The sequence below is a fragment of the Dromiciops gliroides genome, chromosome 3, assembly GCF_019393635.1.
Source record: "Dromiciops gliroides isolate mDroGli1 chromosome 3, mDroGli1.pri, whole genome shotgun sequence".
Lineage (NCBI taxonomy): Eukaryota > Metazoa > Chordata > Mammalia > Microbiotheria > Microbiotheriidae > Dromiciops > Dromiciops gliroides.
In genome coordinates, this window is record NC_057863.1 from 562,105,260 (window position 1) to 562,125,689 (window position 20,430).

The 20,430-nt window shown below is 43.3% G+C and overlaps 1 protein-coding gene across 1 annotated transcript; it reads right to left on the reverse strand.

Moving 5' to 3' along the window:
• Positions 1-5,407: 5,407 nt before the first annotated feature.
• On the reverse strand, positions 5,408-13,616 carry FZD4 (frizzled class receptor 4). Its single transcript, XM_043994207.1, has 2 exons — positions 13,282-13,616; positions 5,408-9,884 (listed from the first exon to the last, which is right to left on the reverse strand). The coding sequence occupies exons 1-2, from the start codon at positions 13,570-13,572 to the stop codon at positions 8,556-8,558; spliced, it is 1,620 nt and encodes a 539-aa protein (XP_043850142.1). The 5' UTR covers positions 13,573-13,616; the 3' UTR covers positions 5,408-8,555.
• Positions 13,617-20,430: the final 6,814 nt, after the last annotated feature.

Below are 20,430 nucleotides of genomic sequence, written 5' to 3' on the forward strand. Positions count from 1 at the left end.
CCACATAATCGACCTCAATGGCTCAGGATAAGTAAGAAACTCCCTCCCTATTCCTCGGGCTAGTGGAGGATGGCCAGAGGGGAAAAAGCCTCCCCCTCTCTTGTTCACTGTATCTGTCACATCCAATCCCATCACCTCTTCTCCACTCTCCTAGCCAGGCACTGAGGCAGATACACCCAAAAGTTTGAACTAGTCGTACACCTAGGGACTTACACTAATTGGAAAGCCCAGGAGCAAGAGTATCAGAGGCACACACCAGCTTTTTAAAGTCATTCCAGAATTTTTCACTCTCCCCAACACACATCCCCATTCCCACCCAAAACTGAATTTTCCCCAGGTGATGAAATTCCTAGTTATAGCTCTGACTGAATAACAGAGCTGGAAAGAACTTTGGAGATCAATCAACAAGTACTTATTAAGGACATATTCTGTGCCAGACATTAACCCAAAAGCACACAGCTGGTAAGTACCAGAGTCCAGATTCAAACCCAGCTCCTTTGACTGTAACCCAAGCCTATTTCTTTTTTTTTTTTTTAAGTGAGGCAATTGGGGTTAAGTGACTTGCCTAGGGTCACACAGCTAGTAAGTGTTAAGTGTCTGAGGCTGGATTTGAACTCAGGTACTCCTGACTCCAGGGCTGGTGCTCTATCCACTGCGCCACCTAGCTGCCCCCCAAGCCTATTTCTACTACATCATACAGTCGCTCTTAACCAGAGCTTTTAAGAAGCTGGAGGAGGCATAAAGGGTGACTTTGGCAAAGGTAGAAGAGGCCATTACAAGGGGTTTTTGGTTTTTTTGTGAGGTAATTGGTGACTTGGCCAGGGTCACACAGCTAGTAAGTGGTTAAGTTTTTTTTTAAAGAATATTCCTATGGGGCAGCTAGGTGGTGCAGTGGATAAAGCACCAGCCCTGGATTCAGTAGGACCTGAGTTCAAATCCGACCTCAGACACTTGCCACTTACTAGCTGTATGACGCTGGGCAAGTCACTTAACCCTCATTGACCTGCAAAAAAAAAAAAAAGAATATTCCTAATTAATAAATAAGCAATGTGTGGTACATGAACGTAATAAAATATTGCTGTATAAGAAACAATGAATATGACAAAAACAAACATGTGAAAATATATAAACTGATGCAAAGTGAAGTAAGCAGAACTAGAACATTGTATATAGTATAGCAATATTGTACAATGATCAACTATGAATGACTTAGATACTCCCAGCAATACAAATATCCAAGACAACTCTGAAGAATCTATGATGAAAAAAAAGTTATCCACTTCCAGAGAAAGAACTTATGGAGTCTGAATGCCAATTGAAACGCATTGGGTTTTTTTAATTATAATTTTCCTGAGATTATTTTGTCCATGCTTTCTTTTGTAATATGACTAATATGGAAATCAGTTTTACATGATTGCACGTGTATAACCTTTATCAAATTGCTTACCTTCTCAATGATGGGGGTGGGGAGGGAGGCTGGGAAAAAATGTGGAACTCAAAATTGTAAAACAATTAAGCTTATGGCATTTAGTGCACACACAGCACCTGATACATAGTAAGACCTTAATAAATTTTTGCTGATTGACTAATTGATTGATTAAAAAGACTAAGGCTAAAAATTGGTTTTATGTTTCATTGGGAAAAACTACAAATTTTAAAATAAAAAATAACCAAAAAGTGAAGTAAGCAGGGATAGAAAACAGTATATACACAATAGCTACAACAAAATAAAACAGAATATTGTGACATTATAATGACCAGGCTTGATCCCTAATCAGACGTTTGAGAATGCTTTCTTCCTCCCTTCTTTGCAAAGGTGGGGAACTATAGGTATGGGACAATACCTACATCAGACTTGATCATGTTTCATTAAGTTTTGTTGAAATTTTTTTCTTCTTTGTAACAAGAGAGCTCTGGAAGTGGGGTATGGAGGTGGAGTTAATATATATTGGGAAATGTGGGTAACAAATAAACAAGACAGCAATAAAAATGTTGAAAAGAAATATTCCTTATTCACACAAGAGCTAATAAACAAAACTTTATTTTCCTTTGATACAAAAATTAAATAGCAAAGTTTCTTTTGTACAGTGATAAATTAGAAATTTACAGTACATACATCAATGCCGATATGCTTTTGTACATCCTAAAAAACATCAGTGTCCATTGTCTTTGAAGTTCAGAAATTCATTCAGGACATGTTGAATAGACTATCATCCTGGTACCTCTATGTCCAACATCTCAGAACCTTGGGAGGTTGGCCTCCAGATGGCTGGCAGTAGGATGGGAAGGGGCGGGGGGATATAAGAGCTAGCTGCCTAGCTATTGGCTGCAATGCTATTTTCAGTAGAGCTAGTAACATTTCAGCTGTTCCCTCTTCTAACCGCAGTCAATATTCACAGCACCTCTCTTCAAAGGAGCTGAAGGGCCTTCAGTGTTGACAGTTGTGGGACCTCCCTCACAACAACCTTGCAAGGTAAGTGGGAGCCACAGGTAGAGACTCTGGCACTTAAGTGACTGACCTACCCGTAGGTACAATAATTGAGTCAATCATTCTTTCATTCAACAAATATGAAATGAGAAGCACCTTCCATTTATAGGACTCCAGTGACAGGTGCTGAGGAAGACATGACCTCAGCCTTCATAGACTTTACAGTCAAGTAGCAGAATGTCAACAACAGAGCTGGGATGAAAACATTTCTGAAAAAAAAGACCACCAGAAAAGCAAAAAAGGATGTCAGCGCGCTTCACTGACCAGAACTTCTCTTCTTCAGAGTAGAAGGGGACAGACAAACCCAGCAATAAAGAAACCAAAAGCAGTCGTCTACCTTAATGCCACCTTAAATGCTGATGGTGATTCTGAACACTGTGGAAAACCAAGGAGAAATTCAAGCATAATGGAAATGAACATTCCGAGCCAAGACTCTCTACTCAGGCCCTACCTTGAATCAACACTGCAGACTCTGCTGATTCGAAAAGGAAAAAGAAAAAAGAGAAGCTTAAATGAGGCCCAGGCCACTGCCATCAGGACCAGTTAGCCTTAGCAAAAGAAAGCATTACAGCAGGACCTTTGTTACGACACTAGTCTCAAGGGCCTACTTCATGCTGTGTAAATTATGTTACCCAAGTGGCTGGCAGGAAGTAGAGGAACTAACCATATTGGCTGAGAAAATATTCTAGTGAAATCAAATATATGCCACTACTTTAAAAAATGAGCAGCATGTTCCCTCCCCAGTCAAGCAAAGGATTCTCTTGGCAGCTGGAAAGAATGGCTATCTTGGGTCTAAGGAGAAGATAGCATAGGCCCTTTTCCAGGTGAGACACAAACCCAAGCTAGGAGCCTAGGCCCAAACACAAGAGAAGAAAAGAATAAGGAATTTGCCAAGGGACAATGAAGCATAAGTGTTTATATCAAAAGCCCTCTTTAACATGCCAACTATATCAGAGAATAATAATAATAACTGGAATTTATATAGGATTTTAAGCACTTTACATGCATTATATATGCATTATATATCATTTGAACCTCATAACCACCCCATGAAGTAGGTACAAGAGGTATTATTATTATTATTATTATTTCCATTTTGCAGATATAGACATTGAGCCTCAGAGAGGTTAAGTGACTTAATCACAGTCAAACAGCTAGTGTCCAAGACAGGATCTGACCTTGGATTTTCCTGATTCCAACTCCAGCATGCACGCAGCACACAGAGGTTTGTGTTAGATGCTTCTTGGTTTATCCCTCAGTCTTCTAGCTCTGGATATCATGGGTCCTCTACCCTACAGAAGTATTGCAGCTGCCGTTTCTACAAACAGCCAAAGTTTGCACCGTAGTGGTGAAATCTTTTCCTACTTTGGCAGTGGCTGCTATGAAAGAGAATTATAGGCTCACAGATTTAGAGCTGGCAAAGTTCTCAGAGATCATCTAGTCTAATGGTGTCAAAATCAAATAGGAAGGGGACCCACTAAGACCCATATTGGGATCCCTGCAGGCCTGAATACTGGCTTAGAAAAATGCATATTAAAGTGGACTGCATGTTGAACACCTCTGATCTAGTCCATCTCCCCCATTTCACAGATGTGGGGACTGAAGCCTAGAAAAGGGAAGGAGGAGACAGGATGGCAGGACTCGATATGGTTCTATTAACAGTAACTCAGTGGGGCCAGCTAGGTGGCGCAGTGGATAAGGAACCAGCCTTGGATTCAGGAGGACTTGAGTTCAAACCCAGCCTCAGACACTTACTTAGCTGTGTGACCCTGGGCAAGTCACTTAACCCCCATTGCCCTGGAAAAAAAAAAGAGAGATAACAGTAACTCAGTCTCAGAATCTGGGTGACAAGAATATTGAATAGGGCACCAGACTTGGAGTGTGGAAGATTTAGGTTAAATTCCTGCCTTAGACGTTTACCTAATTTTAAGCAAGTAACTTAATCTCTATGTGCCTCAGTTCCCACATTTGTAAAATGAGGGGGTTGGACTCTATAGCCTTTAATATTCCCTTCCAAATCACAGTCAAGATCTCTAGCCTGTGAGAGAACCAATGGGAAGAAATTAGAAGGAAGGCAACCCATAGAAATGAAGCTTTTTACTTTCCCTCTTTCAGGACACCTGAGCAAGGTATTAACCCAGCAGCAGTCCAAGAGGACAGAAAATGGGTGAGCATTAAAGGAAAGGATGTGAATCCAATTCAGCCAGACCACCTGGCTTGCCCAAACAGACTCTATAGTAACTCATTCTATTCTGCCCTGAAATTCATCTTGGGCTAAGAAGGGGGAGGGGTGGAGAAAGAGAGGGAAGAAGTTCAGCAGAGATTTGAGAATAGCCCAGTTTAATGGTTTAGTAGATTCCCATCTGAAAGTGGATGGAGATGCTTTGGTTTTTATAGCTAAATTCTCCAGCTGCCAAAGAGTCTTCCCCAAAGTGACAGATGACAACTTCTCCCAAGTTCCAGAGGAAGAAAAGCAGTCTTGGCTTTTTGCCAGGCGAGACGCTGCCCCAACATTAACCAAGATAAGCCACAGTGAATTCCAAATGCAGAGGAAAAGAAATAGAATTGCCTGCCAGTGGAATTACCTTCCCCATCGGACCTGCACTCACAAAGCACTTTGTTTGCAATTGTCTGATGCATTTACCATGTAATACTGTATATTAAAGCCATCTGGATTTTTCTTCTCCTCCCCCCACCCCAGCAGAGGCCAGAGGCCATGCCTTATCCAAACTTTCTATCTCCCCTTAAGATGCTTAATTTAATTGAAAAGGGGGTATAGAGGATACCTGGCCTTCCTGAAACCAGCAGAGATAGATCTCAGCTTCGAAAAGGAAGGTTGTTTGCATAACAGTCCACAAGGTCTCCCTGAGGAGTTGTTGCTGCTTCCTCTCCCTCCCCCACCCCCACCTCCACCTCCACCATGCCCTGGCTCCTACATTAAGGAGTAACCTTTTAAAAAAATCACTTAAGGAGATAAGACTGAGTGCCAAGAGTGGAAGGATCCACATTTGGGTTTACTGGACTGAAATCCTATGGAACAGATGGATGGGATTTCAGGGAGGCTCTACTCTGCTTTACAAAATGGACAAAGCCCTCCAACAGACCCAAACAAGGCCAGTATTAAGCCATCCTGTGGTGAAAGTCCATGGCAGTAGAATAAAAACCAATGTGTCAGCCTTTGTGGCAACAGGATTCTGTACATGGAAGGCACTCTTGGGGTGCAAATGCCAAATGGGAAAGACGTGCTTCAAAACAGATATAGACTGGCTGAAGCTCTGGCTACAGCAAAAAGCCAACTTAGTAACTGTGGAAAACACAAATACAAACATCATTCTACCAAATCCCTCTGCCTCTGGTGGAAGTTCTTAACCTGGAGTCAGTACATGTAAGAAAATTTTATTTTAATAGCTGTGTTGCAATATAACTTGTTTGCAATAGAATTTGTTTCCTCTGTAATCTTGCATATTTTACATTTTGCATTTAAAATCATTATTCTAAGAAGGGGTCTACAGGCTTCCCCAAACTGCTGCCCTCTGGATGGATTCATGCCACAAAACAGGTTAAGAACTCCCACTCTCAATCTTGAATGCGTCATTCATTTGAGAGATATCAGGAGGGAAACTTGGCACGGTGATGCATATGGTCAGTTTCAACTTAGCTAGTGACCGCTACTGATTGTGGGTGTTTTTACCTTAGAAGGCAAGAGACTTGATGAGCAGTGTGACATGTCAGCACCTAGCAAATGACCAAAACTCCAGCATGTGAAAACTGGTCTCCTGACTTTCCCACTCAAATATTCTATCTTACTGGATTAGACTGCCCAAGTCATAAGATCACTCAAACGTTAGGATTTAAAGAGTTATAAAATCAAGAACTGTTAACAGCCAGGCATCCATATTAAGCCTTAGTTAAGTCATTCTCCTTCCTGAATGGTTCTCCCTCCTTTCCCTGGGCCAGATTTGATGCACAACTCCCTAGGCACTGGAGCAGAGCGTGAGTAAGGGCAGAATCTGCCCCTGTGCAAGCATTGGGAGGCCCTGGACATTTATGGGAACTGTCTGTGTGCAGAACAGGGAGTTCAAGGTTTACATTCTACATGCAATACGGTCTCTGGTTTAGCTGAGCTGATTCATGCCAGCCTTCCCAGGGATCCTTTCTCAGGCTCCTGGAATTCTGACTGATCATACCATAGTCACAGTGTTCAATATGTGACAGAAGCAAGCAGTAGAAGGAGAAGCTTATCATCAAAATCTGGCCACTTACTTGGAATTCTGAGACTGAATACACTTCTACACAAAGCAGAGGGGCCAGGGCTTTCCTACCTAAAGAACAGTTTGTTTTTAAAAAAGATGAATGAATGATGTGCCATTGCTAAGTAGGGGCTGAATCTAAGGCTGGTTATGAATTGGATGGAAAGGAACAAAAGTATGCCCAGTAACGGCATACATTTCATCTCCTGCAGACTAGAAGCCTAAAAGAAGGCCCTAGGCAGGTTAACACTTGGGACAGCTACATTTTCAAAAGAACTGCTATTTTCCAGAAGCTGCTGAGGGGGTTCTCCTTCAATGTGAAGCAAGTTTTCAAACAGTCCAAAGCAGGGGCCGGTCAACAATGGGGCAATTAAGACCTGTGAGTTCTCAAGACTAGGCAGGTTTATATAGTTTACACTATGTCCCCTGCTAACCAAACAAGGTCCTTGCTGGAAGTCAGGAGATTCATTAAGCACCATATAAATAGTGCAGGCCATGCTGCCTCTGAGGGAGCCAGCAAGAGCCATCGCCAATTACGAGGAAACAATTGTGCACCAAGGAGTTGGATTTGCTCGCCTTAGATCCCTTTACAGAAGGGAAAATGTCTCCATTGTTGAATGGAGGAGACCAGACTCTCCGATAACATTCTTACATTTTAGAAAAAATGCGCTATCATTCTGAGAACGCAAGCTGACCATAGCTTCAAGTCAGGCGGGGGACTATGTCATGGTCGGAGAATGTGCTTTTAATTGTAATTGACACACACAAATTACACAGTTAATCTGTGTGAACACAAAGTTGCCAAGAAACCTAACATTTTAGTCTTTCCAGACTGGCGTCTGCAGAGATGCAATCACACAAAGTGAAATATATTAAGTCTTAATTGCTCAATGCAATGGGTCTCTGGGGTGTGTAAGGTAAGCAGACTTGGTAAATCTCATTTTTTCTCTGAATTAAGTGATTGTCAGAAAGTGAATCACCCTTAATTCCCCATCCCCCACCCCCTTGGTCATGCTGTAATTTTTTTTTAGAATTAGCATAAAGATATGCATTTAAATCATTATTGCAAAATGTGAGGTGGAGAGGGAATGGAAAGAGTAACATCCTGGAACAGAAGGATACTAGAATAAGGTTTTTTGTTTTGTTTTAACCTATAAGAAAAATCCACTGGACCCTCTGTGTGCTTTTACACTTTGCCCAAACCTATTTTTCATGGACAAAGACAATGAAGTATTTTTGCATCACCATTGGGGGTGTGATTGGCACAGCTCTGAGGAGCAAACTGGGCACGATGGAAAATGTTTAAGTTATGCTGTAAACACCTTCAAGAAAGCCAAACTAGAAAACCCTTGTAATACTTCTCTGAACTCAACATTTCCAGTGTTTATCGGTTGGGTTACTATTTGAAAGACCCAGTTAGTATTCCAAATCTTAAAAGGTTTAAAAAGTTAATCTTTCTCCCTGCAAGTTACAAAATACAGCTCTGAGAACTGCTGACCATGCAGGGGGCAGTAACTTTGCCACTAAAGCTGCAGGGTCTGTACATGTCAGGACTGCAACCTGCTAAAGTGATCAGCGGTTTGATTTTTCACAGCTTTGAAAGCCTCCGTTGGCCTTTCTATTTGGGAAAAACGCCTCTGCTGGCAGCACAAATGCTGTTCTGGTTTTGTGTTTGGGGCTGTTTGTTTTTAACATGTGTTGCGTACTCATACATACGAACTTTGTTCAAATGGAGTTATTGCATCAAATGGGGGGGGGGGCACATTTCTACCAAAATGCAAGCATTTCCCCCTTGGGGGCTTGCAAATTGGTTGTGTTTATACTACAGTTTCATTTCCTTTTCCCGGCTTTACCCAACTGTCTCCCCTCTTCTGTCGTTTTACCTTCCCTGAGTTCACCAATCTGTTGGAGCATTTCTGCCATGTGTGAAGTGTCTTAGCAGACCAGATCCACATGCCAGAAGTGATCCCCACCAACAAAGACATAAAGATTTTCAGCATCTCAACTGCCATGTTAGAATCATCCGCTGAATAGAGGAAGAGTGTCCAGTTGGATATCTCATAGAAATAGCAAGCAATCACACACGTGGCAGGCACTGTATATAATACCGAGAAGACTCCAATTTTGACCATCAGCCTTTCCAGCTTGTCCGTTTTTGTCCCATCCTTTTGGAGATTGGACCGGATTTTGAATAAGGCCACCAAGCCAGCTGCAATAAATAATGTTCCAATCACCAGGTAAGTGAAGAGTGGTGCAACCACAAAGCCCGTGAGTGCGTCCAAGTTCTGGTTCCCAACATAGCACAGGCCCGTAAGTTCATCAGCATCTACTAGTCTCATGATCAAGATGACAATAGTTTTCACTGCTGGGATCGCCCAGGCTGCAATGTGGAAATAAGAGCTGTGCATTTCAATGGCCTCATGACCCCATTTAAGTCCTGCTGCCAAGAACCAAGTGAGTGTCAGAATAACCCACCAGATGGAGCTGGCCATCCCAAAGAAGTACATCAGTAAGAAAATTATAGCACATCCTGTGTTCTTAAGACCTTCTTGGATGAGAACTGGCTCTGCTGCCTCTTCAAAATCGCAGGATATCCTTTCCCTGCCCACGGTCAGTCTCACAATATAAGCAATGCTATAAATATTATAGCACATACTGAGAAAGATGATGGGACGTTCAGGGTAAGAAAACCTGGATGAATCAATCAGGAAGGTCAGCACTGTGAAGGCAGTTGATATGAAGCACAGGCTGGCCCACATAGCCATCCAGATATCAGTGAACTCCTTGGCCGACCTGCTGTATAAGCCAGCATCGTAGCCACACTTCAGGACACAGTTCAGGCTTCTTTTCACCCAAATGTACTGATCCGAATGCATGCCCATGGTGTGACATTCTTCCCCAGGCTGAATGGGTGTCTTGTGGGGTAGGGGAACCTCTTCATCACCTGGGCCTTCCATGCACATGTGGTTATGGTCATTCTGGGGAGGGAATTTGCTGCAGTTGAGGCTGTCTGGCCAGGCAAACCCAAACTCCTTCAGAACAGGTTCACACCTCCTCTTCACTGAAAGGCACATACCTCCACATGGGCCAATTGGGATGTTGATCTTCTCTGTGCACATTGGCACATACACAGAACAAAGGAAGAACTAGATGAGTAATGAAATAGAAGAAAACAATTATATTTGGCTTGACCTAAACACCAGTGAGCAGGATTCAGACAATGTATGTGTTTGCTTTTAGCATGAGCCATATTTGTGTTCTATTTTTATCTCATAAGGTAGAATAATAGAGCCAGAAGGAACCTTAGAAATGGCCTGGTTCAACACCTTTATGATGAGGAAGTTGAGTCCCAGAGAGATGGTTGACTTGCCCTGACTCATAAACAGCAGAGGCAGAACTTGATTCCAAATTCAGTGGCCTCCTATACCATGCCACTTCCCCAAACAGCACAAAAATAATGCCTTCTCCTAAAGTAATGTGTCATCCCTAGTTTAGCTCATGCACTTCTTTGCAGTAGAGAAAGGCACTGTGGGTTAGTAGATAGCACTGTGGACTTGGAATCAAGAGACCTGGAGTCTGATCCCTGAGTCCTGCCTTGGTGACTTACTAGCTTATGCAAACATGAGCAAATTATTTACCTTAGGTGAGCCCCAGTTTCCTCCTCTGAAAAGCAGGGATAATATTTGCACTATCTAGCTTAGAGGGTTGTGGCAAAGATTAAATTAGATAACAGATACAGAAACCATCCAAGTGAACCCATAGAACTTGGGAGCTGAAAGGGACCTTAGAAATCAGGTTAGTCCAACTCCCTGTTTCTACAGATGGGGAAACTGAGGCCAAACAAGGTGAACTGACTGACTGGCTAGTCAATGGCAGAGCCAGCTACCTCTCCTGACACCAAGTCTAGTACTCTACCACTGCTCTATAAACATAAGGTATTTTTGTTATTATTACTCTAGTAGAACAAAAAAAAAATTGGAGGACATGATTACACAATTCATTTTAGAACAATATATAAGTAAAAGCCAAGCCACTCTAACTCATCTTTGGCTCCCATTTGAAAGTCAACAATAATCTTTCTGTAGCACTTCATGGTTTTGAAACCACTATTCTCATGACTACCCTTCAAGGGAGGCCATGCAAAATTTATGAATCCCATTTTATAAATGAAGAAACTGGAGCTCAGAGAGGTTAGCAGACTTGTCCAAGTTTACATAGAGCTGGGCTTCAAGCCCAGTTAGCCCAATTCCAAGCCCATCGCTCTTGCCACTGTACCCTTCCTCTCCTGCCACATACCAGTCATTTGATGCTTGTTAGAGATTGATATATCCCTCTGTCTAAATTATGTTGGCCATTGACTTTGAGATATTTGACTTTCTACCACATCATTTCCCTCCAAGTAAAATGAAATGATCTCTTCTGTGTCCCACACTTTTCAATCCTAAATCCCTCTCTTCCTAAATCATTTGCAATTAAACAGAAATTTCAATAGAAGCCTCAAACTATTATGCAACTTAAGACTTTTTCAGACCCATATGTAGGATTGAAACCCAGGACTTCTGTCACTGGAACTCTTCTGTAAATGAGTATTTTGCGTGTGTGTGTGTGTGTGTGTGTGTGTGTGTGTGTTTGTTTTGTGGGGCAATGAGGGTTAAGTGACTTGCCCAGGGTCACACATCTAGTAAGTGGTTAAGTGTCTGAGGCCAGATTTGAACATAGGTCCTCCTGAATCCAGGGCCAGTGCTTTATCCACTGTGCCACCTAGTTGCCCCCTAGTAAATGAGTATTTTTAAAACCCCATCCAAAAGTCCCTAAAAATTTGAGGGTCACCAATAGGGAAATATAGTCCCTGCCTTCAACTCATCCAAACCTGATAAACAGTCTCCATGGCTCCTTACAGATGTTGTCTGTGAAAGCTACAGTTACAAGTGACTGTTTTCCAGCATGAACAGAGAGCCAGTCCTGTCCTTCAAACCTCTTGGCTGCTTCCCCAGCATACATGTAATTAAAAATACATATCCCTGTGGAAGCGTTTTCCTCCAGCAAAATCACCACTGAGGTCAGGCTATGTGTTGTTTCCAAAATAAGTGCTGGAGGATCACTTCTTAAGCCCATATAAATTGTCTTTTAAGCCAACTCCAAAGTCTTGAATTTCCCAAAAGCAGAGAGCCTGCTCTGTGGTAAAGACAACTCAACAGGGAAGAGAATAGACCCCAATATCTCTTTAAATGTACATCTTGGCTTAAATTCATTTTAAAAATTACTTCTGTAAAAAATTATGCCCATCATTCCTTGAGAATGATGCTAGTTCTGAGCTAGTGATCAGAGGTTCTTATGCTTGGGTCCATGGAACCATGGGGGCTCATCAACTTGGATGGGTAAAAAATGCACATCTCTGTCATATCTTTATGTCTCTATATTTCCTTTGTAATCCTACATATTTAAAAACATTATTCTGAAAATGGGTCCACAGGCTTCAGCAAACTGCCAAAGGTGTCCATGACACAATAAAGGTTAAGAACTTCTGCTCTATGGAAGTGAACTCAATAAAGAGATAGTAGCTTATCTGTGGATGTTACACTCCAGAGGCTAGAGATTTCTGGAACTTTTAACCTGAACACCTATTATTAGGATCACAAGACCTGGAGTTGAGAGGGAGCTTAGCAGTCTACCCTGACATATTTGACAAATGAGACAAAGAAGGTAATTTACCCTTCCTTTCTAGGGGATGTGATCTAACTAGTAAGTGGCAGAGATGGGATTTGAACTCAGATGATCTGACTCCCAACATGGTCTTCTTATATATTAAGTAAAATTGAGCATATGACTTGCTGTTGCTTATTCTTCTGCCCACTTCACCACTTCCACCTTTTCACGAAATCCTTCCTAAAACTGAGGCAGGTCTAAGCTTTGCCAGTCCCTTGCAATGTGGGGAATCTGAGTATAACAGGATTTGTATCTCGAAGCAATCTGTAGAACATCAACTCCTATTGTTAGTTTTGAAGAAAAGAGGGGGTGACTATTTAACTGACTCAGATGAACTGCAAGGAGTGTGTGTGTGTGTGTGTGTGTGTGTATAATAGAAATGGAGGAGGGGGTCTAGAAATATGGAAGTTGCAGCTGGCTAGGGTGACAGGCACTCTCTTGCACCAATCCACCAAACAGTGACCCCCTAATCTCTGCCTGAGATAAGTCTCCAGTCCTTCCCTCACTCTGCTTCTCCTGGGTTAGGGGCTTGGCCAGACAGGGGTGAGAGGGGAGAAAAACGGAAGGGCGGGGTGCAAGAGTGGGTTCTTTAACAGGCCAGATGACTTACACAATATTTGGCTTTCAGTCTCTGAGAAGGGGGAGTGAGGGGGGAGTCACTTTTCATCCAGACTTTTACCCTTCCCTTCAGGCTGAGGAGGTAGGGGCTCGATCTGGCGAGACATCCGACGTGGGAACGTTTGGGAACTAGCCTCTGTTCTGTGCCAAAGGGGTTGGAGGGGAGGTAGGGGGAAGGGTTTTAGGGCACGAGTGGGAACGGGGAGGATCAATGCCCACCTGTAGCTGGCTGGAGCAGCCGTACTGGATGAGTGGGGTGAAGGTGGTGAGCTGCAGCTCAGCGTCCGTCTGCAGCTCGTGCCCCACCAAGTTGGGCATCTTGGTCACGTTGTACCCCAGGTTCTGGCACATCGAGATCCGAATGGGGTCGCAGCGCCTCTCCTCCTCATCCCCAAAAGCTCGAGCTTGCCCCAGCAACAACAGCAGCAGCAGCAGTGGCGGCGGCGGGAGGCTGAAGCAGACGCCGCCGGACGCCCTCCGGACCCTCAGTCCCAGGACCCGCCGAGCCATGGCCAGGGCCAGGGGGAGGAGGAGGCGGCGGCGGCAGCTCCAGCAGCGGCTCCTGCCGCTGGCCCAGACACCCCCAGTTTGCAAGAAGAGCCGGCAGGCGAGGGCGGGGAGGCGGCCCCCACTCAGGGGTGTCTGGAGCAAGAGAGCCGAAGGAAGAAGTGGGAGAGGGAGAGAGGGAGCAGCAGGAGCGAGAGGACAGTGGCTACCTCCAGGGGCAGCTGCAAGCGGCTGTGCAAGTATCAAATGCCCCGGCCCCCGGCGGAGGTGGGGACTCCCGGGGTCATGGCTGCAAGCCGCAGCCAGCCCGGCTCCGGGCTCTTGGGTTCTCGTGCTCCGCTCCGCGTCTAGTTTCGCTGGGCTGCTACGGGCTGCTACGGGCTGCTCCCGGCTGCTCCGCGCTGCGCCGCCCCTGCCCTGGACCAAGCTCCACAAGGCTCTCCCAGCCCAGAGCCCTTGGCCCGGCGCTGTTTTCGCGAGGCGGTGGCGGGGCCTTGACGGACTGCGGGCAGCTCCAATAGGAGGGCGCCGCCGATCTGGGAAAGGAGGGGTCTGCGGAGAGGACGGGGGGGGAGGGGGGTGCTAGACAGAGGGAGGGGCGGAGCGACTGGGCTGTTAGTAAAAGGGTCAGTCCCCGCCACCCCCTCCCTCCCACCCTCTCCCCACCGCTCCGCCTCCCTACACTTTCCTCCCACCCGGAGCGTGGGGCTCTACAGGGACCAGGCGGGGATGGAGCTGAGTCGCTCCGTCCCCACCGGCCCCTCCCCCTCCAGTCCCAGATACCCACTCCTCTCTCAGGTGGGAAGTGCTTGGGTCTCTCCTCCCCACCTCCTTCTTTGCTTCTTCCAGCTGTCAACTCTAGCCCACTGACTCTTTCCACCCCCTGATCACTTCCCCCCCCCCAAAAAAAAACCCAAACCAAAAAACTCCTTGGCAGTCCGGATAGTCTAGAGACCCTTCTCAGTCCCTGCCTCCCCAGTGCTTCCCCAGCTCTGAATCCTCTCCCCACAACTGACGGCCTAAGCCCTCCAGGGGTGGGAAGTCGGGGAGTTGGAGGGATGGAGAGAGAGAGAGAGAGAGAGAGAGAGAGAGAGAGAGAGAGAGAGAGAGAGAGAGAGAGGAGAGAGAGAGAGAGAGAGAGAGAGAGAGAGAGAGAGAGAGAGAGAGAGAGAGAGAGAGAGAGAGAGAGAGGAGAGAGAGAGAGAGAGAGAGAGAGAGAGAGAGAGAGAGAGAGAGAGAGAGAGAGAGAGAGACTGGGGAAGCAGGACCCGCCGAAGATCTTGCTCTCTGGTTTCCTAAATATATGAAATGAAATTCCACATGGGGACCCAAAAGGAAATGAGACCGGGACGCTCTGTGCTTCTCTGCCCGCCGCCCTTCCTGTCTAGGGGACATGATTTCTAAATAAGGCTGGGGGAGGGAGAGGGGATTCTTGACCTGTGCAAAGAGGGCGATGTTGCCATTTAGAAGGAAGGGGGAAAAAATCAAATCCCAACTTCCAGTTCTCTATCTCCCAGTCTCTGAGCCCCAAACGTAATAAGTCAGCTCCTCTTTCTTTCTCATTGTTCCCTTCAAGTTAATAATGATAATGACAACAATAACTCACCTTTATATAGCGTTTTAGGCTGTACACAGTGCTTTGTTTATTGCACCATAAAGCAGAGAGGTGTTATGGAAAGCATGCTATGTCTGCAGTCAAGAAACTAACTAGCTTGGAATGCTGCCACAGGCTTTGACACCAGCAGCATGATCATGGGCATAAAGCTTAACAGAAGAGTCAGTGTGGGGAGTAATAATACTTGTACATGGTACTTCACAGGTTTTTGTTTTTTGTTTTTTTTGGGGGGGACGGGCTTTATAAAACCTAAAGTGCTATATAAGTATGTATATTGTGCCTCACTTCTAAAGTCAAGTCAAATAGGGCTTCCTAAAGGGCTAGGGAATGTGCTAAGTGCTGAGAATATAAAGAACAGCAAAATCAGCTCCCTGCCCGCAGAGTTCAAATTGTAATGGGAGAGACCCCATGCAAAATATTAGTTATCATTTAAGTAATAAATGGAGGACGAGTAAAAACTCCTCCTATAGGCTCTCTTTTGTGGATGGCTCAAAATCCCAATGATTTCTTCATTTGCCACTTCCTCAGCTTGGTTTCAACTCCCAACATCCCTCTGCGGAGTCCTGTCTGCCTCCCCTCAAGCCCAACTTCTTTTTGTTTGTCTTCCCTCTTTAGATTGTAGAGCCTCTAGATGGTCAAGTGGATAGAGCTGCCTGCCTGGCGTCACACTTCTTAACTGTGTGACCCTGGGCATATCAATCACTTAACCCTGTTTGCCTCAGTTTCCTCATCTGTATACTAAGCCAGAGAAAGAAATGACAAACCATTCCACTATCTTTGCCAAGAATAGGGTCAGGAAGAATCGGACACTGGGCTAAACAACATCAAAAATTGGATTATAAAATCCTTGATGGCAGGGACTGTCTTTATTTTTCTAATTTGTATCCCCAATCCTTAGCACAGTGCTTGGCCCATAGCAGGCACTTAATAAATATATTGATATTGGTATCATTTAGCCAACCCCACCTCATTTTACAGAAGAACAAGCTGAGACCCACAATACTAACATAACTTGCCCAAGGTCACCTAGATGGTTAGGACTAGAACAAAGAAACCTAAAGTATAGATGTTAACTTGAGATACATGGGGTCATGTTGAGATGTGTAAATTTAGAAACATCTTCCCAAATGTGGGACCATTTGTGCCCTACCTATGATAGAATCATCAGAGCTCAAATTGGTTTGATCAGCCACAGTCAGAAACATTGACCCCAACATCATGATGTCCTTTTGGTCCTTTTCAGTTACAAAGATCAACAACACCATGGGGTGATAGACCTCAGGAGTCAACTAGGTCAAACTCCTCGTTTTATAGATGAGGAAACTTTTATAGCACTTACTGTCTATGATGCTAATTTGGCATATTTGTATTTCTGGTTATTTTTTTCACATGGATGTCTTCACTACAATCCTCCTCTGATGCCTCATGGTGATATGGAGGTGCCTCTGTGTTGATAAGGGCTGTGCCAGCAGAGTGCAAGCCCTCACACACACTACCAAGCTGAAGAAGCTCCAAGTGTGGGTCAAGTGATGGACTGCATAGTTTTTTCTGTAGTCCCAGGAGCAGCTCCAGTAAGTAGAAGAGGAATGTGCAGGTTGATGGAAGGGTCAAAGTAATGCATAAAGATCATCAAAGTCATGGAGGAGGGGCAGCTAGGTGGTGCAGTGGATAAAGCACCAGCCCTGGATTCCGGAGTACCTGAGTTCAAATCCGGCCTCAGACACTTGACACTAGCTGTGTGACTCTGGGCAAGTCACTTAACCCCAATTGCCTCACCAAAAAAAAAAAAAAGAAAGAAAAAAAAGTCATGGAGGAGTTACAATCTGCATCAGTGGAGGGAATACACACACCAAGGAAATCACAGTTCCTTGAAATATGAAAGAATATCTTCTCTGAGCAACAAAGGTGCCCTTAAAGGCAAAAATCAAAGTTTATACATTTTTGTTTTCCCCAATGCTGGGCACATAAATATTTGGTTTTTTTAACACTAAAAAAATGAATAAAACTATTTGCAAAGAAAAACCTATATTTGTTCTTTTATACTCTGTATGTGATATTGGGCAAGTCACTTCACTGTACCTCTCTGGGTTTCAGTTTGCCCATCTATATAATGAACAGGTTACTCTATAATATTTCTGAGGTTCTTTCCAATTCTAATAGTCTATGATCCTGCATTTATCTTACAGTATTTGAAAGGCTTTCATGTGGAAGAGAGATTGGTCTTCTGCTTAGTTTCAGAATGCAAAAGTAGGAGAAATGAGTGGACATTGCAAAAAGGCAAATTTAAGCTGGATGTTAGGGAAAAAATGTTAGCAATTAGATTTATCCAAAAATAGGATGGACAGCTTTGGGAGGTGGTAGATTCCCCTTTATGGGGGTCTTTGAGCAAAGATTAGATGTATATCTTTGGCTATGTTTTAGAGGGTTGTTTTGGATTTTTTTTAGATATGGGTCAGACTAGATGGCCTCTGAAATTCTGTGATCTTGTGATCTGTGATCTTGTGACTGAGCCTTATTCAAGCAGTCAGGAAGTTTCTAGACAGAAGGAGGCAGTTGTAGGCTCAGGCAAGATTTGAAAATTGCATCAGCCTTCCACTGGAAGGAAACTTTGGACAGTGACATATTACTTACTACACAATACACATACCTGAGGATGCTGAATATTGGACTGTCTTAGCAAGCATTTCAATTTGTTTGTTTTTTAAATATGTACCTGTGATTTTATCAGTTGAAGGAATTTACTATGTGAAAGCTTCCTAAATTGCTGAAGATGAGCAATTCACCTATGATGACATAGCTAGTAGTTGTCAGAAGCATGATTTGAACCCAAGTTTTTCTGACTCTAAGGCTATACACTGTCTACTAGACTACATTGCCATGCATGTTTATACAGAGCCAAGATGGCAAAGTAAAGGCAAAAACTTACCTGAACCCTCACAAATTCTCCAAAAAACTTTGAAATAAGTCCTTAAATCAAATTCTGGGGTGGCAGACCCAATAAAAGGTTGGGATGAAACAATTTTCCAGTCTAAGACAACTTAAGAGGTTAACAGAAAAACTCTGTCTCACTAGGATAGTGTTCAGGTTCAAGCAAAGTGCAGTGCAGGCTGAGTCCAAGCAAGCCAGCAGCAGGCCTTGCAAGTGATTGCAGCAGCAGCTCTAGGAGCTCTCAGGCCACAGACAGTAAGGGCGTTGGACAGTTGGTCAGAAGGATACTATAGTGGACCCTTTGCTGGCACTAGAGACAGAAGCCTATTGCATTACTTATACGCCATTCCAAGTCTCAGTCCCAGGGCAAAGAGGAGCACTAGTACTTATAGCCAAAGGAGGAGCAGGGGTCCTGATCACAGTTCCAGAGCAGAAAAGAGTGCTTATGGTCGCTCACAGACCAGAGCACAAGCAAGGAGGACAGTGACTACACCAATCCTCAGCGCATAGCACACTGAAAGAACCAAAACTTTATAAACCCTTAAAATTCCCTCTGAAAACATCAGCAGAAAAAAGCCTAAAGCCTAAAGCTCCACTCTTGGAGGAGATTCGAACTTTAGCATAAAGTTAAAATTCAAGAAATAGGCTAGAAAATGAACAAGAAAAGAACATTACCATAGAAAGTTATCATGGTGACAGGGAAGCCCAAGACACAAACTCAGAAGACAATGAAGATAAAATACCTACATGCATATCCTCAAAGGAAAATGTGAATTGGACACAAGTTCAAAAAAGAATTCCTGAAAGACCTCAAAAAGTATTTTAAAAATCAAAGAAGAGGAGGAAAAATTAGGGAAAGAAAGGAGAGTAATACAAGAAAATTATAATTTGAGAGTCAACAACTTGGTAAAAGAGGCTTAAAAGAATACTGAAGAAAATAATACCTTATAAAACAGAATTACCCAAAAGTTAGAGGTACAAAAATCCACTGATAAGAACTCCTAAAAAAGCATAATGGCCAAATGGAAAAAAAGTACAAAACATCATTGACAAAAATAATCACTTAGAAATTAGAATTGGAGGTAGAGTTGTGAACTCATCCAACTATTCTGGAGAGCAATTTGGAATGATGCCCAAAAAGCTGTAAAATGTATACTATGTATACATTTGGTCAAGCAATACCGCAGCTAGGTTTATATCCCAAAGACATACAAGAAAAGAGAGAAAGGCCTATTTGTACAAAAATATTTATAGCAGCTTTTTTTTGTGGTGGCTAAAAATCGGAGATAAAAGGGATGACCATCAAGAGGGGAATGCCTAAACAAGCTGTGTTATATGATTATAATGGAATGCTATAAGAAACAACAAGCAGGATGATTTCAGAAAGACCTGGAAAGACTTATGTGAACTAATATATAGTGAAGTGAGCAAAACCAGGAGAATATTGTGCACAATGACAGCAATATTGTTCTACATAACTGTGAATGACTTAGCTATTTTCAGCAATACAATGATCCAAGACAATCCCAAAAGACTAATGATGAAGCATACTACTCACCTCCACAGAAAGAACTGATATTAATTGAACACAGACTGAGGAATGCTATTTTTCACTTTCTTTCTTTCATTTTTTCTTTTATTACTAATATAGTATTGTTTTACATAATTACATATGTATAACCTATATCTGATTGCCTACCACCTCAAGAAAGGGGATGGGGAAGGAGGGACAGAATGTCCCTAGGTGGCACAGTGGATAGAGCACTGGTCCTGGATTCAGGAGGACCTGAGTTCAAATCTGACCTCAGACACATGACACTTACTAGCTGTGTGACCCTGAGCAAGTCACTTAACCCCAATTGCCTCACCCCCCCAAAAAAATGGGTACACAATTTAGATATAAAGCAAATTAGGGAAGCATGGAATATTTTACCTGTCAAATCTATGGATAAAGAATTTATGACTAAACAAGAAATTGAAATGATTACAGGATGTAAAATGAAAATTTTTAATTGCATTAAATTAAACAGGGTTTACACAAACAAAATCAATGTAGCCATGATTAGAAGGAAAGCAAGAAACTTGGAGGAAATTTTTTTACAGCAAGTTTCTCTAATAAAGGCCTCATATAGAAAACTGAGTCTAATTTACAGGGATACAAGTCATTCATTCCCCAATTGATAAATGGTCAAAGGATATGAATAGGAAGCTTTTAGAAGGATCAAAGCTATCTATAGTCACATAAAAAAAAAAACACTCTAAATCAGGGCTTCTTGAACTTTTTCTACTTACAACTCCTTTTTGCCCAAGAAATTTAT

Coding starts and splice junctions, on each gene's coding strand:
- FZD4 (XM_043994207.1), bottom strand. CDS start 13,572: ATGGCTCGGCGGGTCCTGGGACTGAGGGTCCGGAGGGCGTCCGGCGGC. Junction 9,885..13,281: donor GCTGCTCCAGCCAGCTACAG/GTGGGCATTGAT, acceptor TTACTCATCTAG/TTCTTCCTTTGTTCTGTGTA.